The 4,544-nt window shown below is 33.9% G+C and overlaps 1 protein-coding gene and 1 long non-coding RNA gene across 2 annotated transcripts in view; one reads left to right on the top strand and one right to left on the bottom strand.

The window, feature by feature from the left end:
* Positions 1–4,544, bottom strand: part of LOC110267163 — a 22,435-nt gene that overhangs the window by 1,049 nt on the left and 16,842 nt on the right. The gene's annotated exons all lie outside the window — the stretch shown is intronic.
* Positions 534–2,780, top strand: LOC107619089 (plastid-lipid-associated protein 6, chloroplastic). Its single transcript, XM_016321305.2, has 4 exons — positions 534–954; positions 1,481–1,717; positions 2,066–2,192; positions 2,334–2,780. Exons 1-4 carry the CDS (start codon positions 688–690, stop codon positions 2,546–2,548), a joined length of 846 nt encoding a protein of 281 aa, XP_016176791.1. The 5' UTR covers positions 534–687; the 3' UTR covers positions 2,549–2,780.

Raw genomic sequence — 4,544 nt, 5'->3', positions numbered from 1 at the left:
TAATATCTTTCAAAAATTATTTTGTTAGCCTCTGATTTTTTTGGATATGAAATTAGTAATTAATCCTTATTTAGCCTACAAATAACCCTAATTGTAATTAAGCTGTACTCCTACAAAAAAAACCCTAAACCCTAAACCCTAAACCCTAATCTAGTAACTAAGCTCCTGAATCTTGATAACGCCTACTAGGTCTAAGTAGGTGAATGATTCAATGTCTAAGTAGTCTCTTTTTTTTTTGTCTATGTAGTCTAACATTAAGTAGAGGGTAATTTTGGGCTTAGGGTCTGTCCAGCAAACCCAACTCTACCATATACTTGATAATTTGGGCCTTCTTAGTGGGCTTTCGAAATTTTTCTGTACACTCCTAAACAAAAATGATTACATCATTTTTGCCGTCGGTTTTTTTTTTATCATTTCGTCAAAGGCCTGGTTTGAGTGGCAAAGGAGTTGCCTCCAAAAGTCTGCAAGGTTCTAGGAAGAAGTGGCAGAGGAAAAAAGTAGAAACTAGAAAGTGTGAAAGAACAGAAAATCCTACTTGGATCCCAGGAGCGTTACGTGGCGCACAATTGGTGAGCCATGAGCCTCCCTTCACAAAGTAAAGTGTGTTGTTGCTGACGTTGACTTCAATAGTATTAAGAAGAAGGAATATCTATCTCTGTGTCCTGCTTCCACACTTGCTTGGTGTTCATGGCTTCTCTCAACTTGTTCCCTCACACCTCTTCACCTTCTTGTTCCTCCTCCTCCTCCTCCTCCTCCTTTAGGAGCGGTTGCTCCTTTCTGAGGCCAAACTCTTCCGTTAACCTTCAAAGCTTTCGCCGCACTCACACCCGCAGCCTCAGCCTTGTCGTGAAATCAACAGCGGGTGACACATCTGTGGCTGACCCTCCTCCTTCTTTCTCAGGGGACCGGGTCTCTTCTTCTGATTCTATCTCCTCTCTCAAGCTCACTCTCCTGGTTCGTAATTTGTTCCCTTTTACGCTTCTTTCCATCTATATTTTGCCTCCTTTTAGTCACTAGTCAAAACCAGTATCTGTAAAAAAAATCAGTATCTGTAAATAATATATGATTTTTGGCCCTGCACATGGTAAAATTACAAAAGAAAAGAAAAAAAAAAAGAAAAAGAAAAAGAAGAAGAAATTTGGGGGCAATTACTTGATACTTCTAGGGTTAGTAAGATGGTACTTCATCATATACTAAAGTTCTTACTTCATTAGGTAGCATGAGGACTTGTATGGTTAAATTCACGCCTGTGGGATTTTAGTAATTATGGTTACATTTTTCTTAACAGCTTTTCATATTTGAGATTGTTAGTCACGATTTTTTATTTTTTTTTTTGGTATATTAATGCATACGACTATTGTCACATATACTTGTGCTAGGGTTCCGGAATTCTAATTATCATCATGTTCACTGCTGCTTTTTGTATAGTTTATGTTTGTTCTAGGATTTGGCTTTTAATACTTGCGGAATTATTATGCAGAGTGCTGTTTCTGGGCTGAATAGAGGTCTTGCTGCAAACGAGGATGATCTGAGAAAGGCAGATGCTGCAGCTAAGGAACTCGAAGCTGCCGGAGGACTAGTTGATCTCTCGGCTGACCTCGATAAATTGCAAGGAAGATGGAGACTGATATATAGCAGTGCATTCTCATCTCGTACTCTAGGCGGCAGCCGGCCTGGACCTCCCACCGGAAGACTCCTTCCTATAACTCTTGGACAGGTCTGTTGCTGAACACGTATCATGCATGATATAACTGTAAATTGCTTTTGCCTGGCGGCATGAAATATATTTGAAAATGATTCATAATAGTTGAGCAAATTGCAGATTCTTATAGAAGTCTATTGTTTAGAGATATAAAATTGTTTTGTGTTCTTTCACGCATAGTTCTTGACATAGAATTAGAGCCGCTATAAGTCTTGTTTGGTAATTTTCTGTGGAAGTTGAGGCTGAGAAACTACTAAGATGCTTCTATTAGATTTTATATAATTACAAACTATAGTGACAGTTTGCCAAATCTATTACTGTTGCATTTCTAGTTTTCTACTGAATTTGCACTGTTTCTTGTAGGTTTTTCAACGAATTGACATCTTGAGCAAAGATTTTGATAATATAGTGGAGGTTCAATTGGGTGCTCCGTGGCCCTTCCCCCCACTTGATGCAACAGCGACGTTAGCTCATAAATTTGAACTCATAGGTTGGTTTTATGTTTTCAAATTTCTTAATATTTATTTGCATTATATATACCATTTTTGTGATTGCTACTCTTTGCCAGATATGTTAATTTTAAAGTCTTGAAACTGCCATTTTTGTGGTGTATGGGTTTGTAATGTCTCAGGATCATCAAAGATCAAAATTACATTTGAGAAAACCACTGTGAAGACAGCTGGGAATTTATCACAGTTGCCGCCGTTTGAGTTACCTCGAATTCCTGATTCATTCAGGCCTCCGTCTAATACAGGAAGTGGAGAATTCGAAGTTACCTATCTTGACACAGATACTCGCATCACGAGAGGAGATAGAGGCGAGCTCAGAGTCTTTGTGATTTCATGAGTTCCAGACGTATGTACCTTGCTTTTTCTATGAATTTGAACATATACCAGCACCAACTTCTATCCTTCTTTGGAAGCTTCCCTTTTCAGTGTTCTCTGTCATAAGTTCTTCAATATTGTAACATTGGTATACTGATGTAATTAAACCACACCATGTACCTTCAAGAGAATAATGGGTTACTTTTTGTTCATATATAATATAATCTATTTCATCCTTCGAGAAATTGTTGCTCGCAGAATTTCGGATTTAGATACTTAACTTCTTCAACTATAGGCTTTCTTCTGTATACAGTTTTTCTTTTTTATCTTTTCAACAAATTTTCTAGACCAGAACATTTTACATGACTGAAGTTTCTGTTTTCCCGCATTTCTGGAGTAAGGATATATTTTCACTAATATTTTGATATCCAACTAAGATGCTTCTTAGTTCTTTCCGCTCCATTTTGCATTGTTTTCATCTTGAATTGGTTGTTTATGACTTTATGTGTTTCCTTGAATTCAATAAATTTGTATGCTTTTCTTTATTTGGCCAAGGAACTTGTGTCTCTCACAGCTTCTTTTCCTTGCCAAAACCATGTTGGATTTCTTGCTATTATGGGTTGACATCTGAAGAATTATTACTTACATGCATAAATATAACTGACATCTTCCAAATGTTTGAGTTATATATTCTTCAGATTTTCATGGAGCTATAGCTTTGATTCAGATGTCTCTCTTGACAGACACCAGGTAGGTGACAGACCTAGAGCAATGGTAACATTACTTTCTTGCCGAGAAACTGTACTTGACAAGCTTTTGGTTCCTGCATAACTAACCGAGTTGAATGTCCATTTAGCATAACACACAGCTTCACTGGCTGAATTGGAGGTAGAAAATTTTAGTCACGTAAATCATAGGAGAACCTTATTAGCATGATCTACATTGCATTTCAAAGATATTTTATTTATTTACATTCCCTGCTATGAAAAGCGTGAAGTCTACCAAAGAAAATTGTTGGAAGTTGGGGTCGCATTTAGTGATAAATTGATAATACATTAATACATGAACATAGGAACTATAAGTGTATAAGAATTCTATAAGGAAGATGTTCACATATACCAATGTACTTTTCGGTATATGTTGTTCTGTTGTTTTGAGCCATTTAGAATTTAGATATATAGTAAAGGAAAATGATCACGTATTCCATTGCAAAAATTGGAATACGATATTTCATGCACGAAAAGTTTGCCAAGTAGTTATTTGTCTTATAGCGGAGGTGGAAATGACAAAAATAACTCCAGGTAGAGTTGATTTGTCACAAAAGATCAACTCAAAAAAAATTGGTTAGTAGCTAACAAATAACAAATAAGAACGTATAATAGAAAGGTTACTTTATTGCAGATATTGGTCCACAATTATTGTGTTCAAATCTAATTAAATGAAAATTAATTTTCGATGGATCTATATATAAACAATATCATAAATAAATTATATAAGTTAATATAATAAATAAATAGTTATAATTTCATATTTTGAAAAGTTTAATAAAATTATGTAGGCCANNNNTTGAATTTATTTTTAAGATTACTTGAAACATGTAATTTTTTACTTATATATTAATATTTTGTTATAAAACAATTTTAAGTCTTTTCTAATTTACTTTTCTTACATCAATTAAGCAATTAAACACATAATAGTAACATTTTATCTTTATTAAATACTTTTTTTCTATCCTGATTACCTATCTTTGAATAAATCACAAATATATAATATTAAAAACTAAAATTTATTAGATATGGATGTCAAATCTTTAATTTTCAAATTTTAATTTGAAATTACATGTTTTAATACTTAAGATGTCAAAATAAATTTAAAATAGTATATCCGAGAGTTACCGAATTTATACAAATTTATGAAATTTACTCGAATTCATCCTAGTTTATTCAAATTTAAATTATTAGTTTTTAAATTTACTCATTTTATTAATATAAATTCATAAACTTATACAAATTTAAGAA

The sequence above is a fragment of the Arachis ipaensis genome, chromosome B09, assembly GCF_000816755.2.
Source record: "Arachis ipaensis cultivar K30076 chromosome B09, Araip1.1, whole genome shotgun sequence".
NCBI classification, from domain to species: Eukaryota; Viridiplantae; Streptophyta; class Magnoliopsida; order Fabales; family Fabaceae; genus Arachis; species Arachis ipaensis.
Note: the sequence above shows the minus strand (reverse complement) of the source record. Positions and strands in the feature narration are given on the sequence as shown.

Excerpts from the sequence above, each read along its gene's own strand:
- LOC107619089 (XM_016321305.2), top strand. The coding sequence starts at position 688 with ATGGCTTCTCTCAACTTGTTCCCTCACACCTCTTCACCTTCTTGTTCC. Across the intron at positions 955-1,480 it reads CTCTCAAGCTCACTCTCCTG|AGTGCTGTTTCTGGGCTGAA; the intron begins GTTCGTAATTTG and ends ATTATTATGCAG. Across the intron at positions 2,193-2,333 it reads TCATAAATTTGAACTCATAG|GATCATCAAAGATCAAAATT; the intron begins GTTGGTTTTATG and ends GTAATGTCTCAG.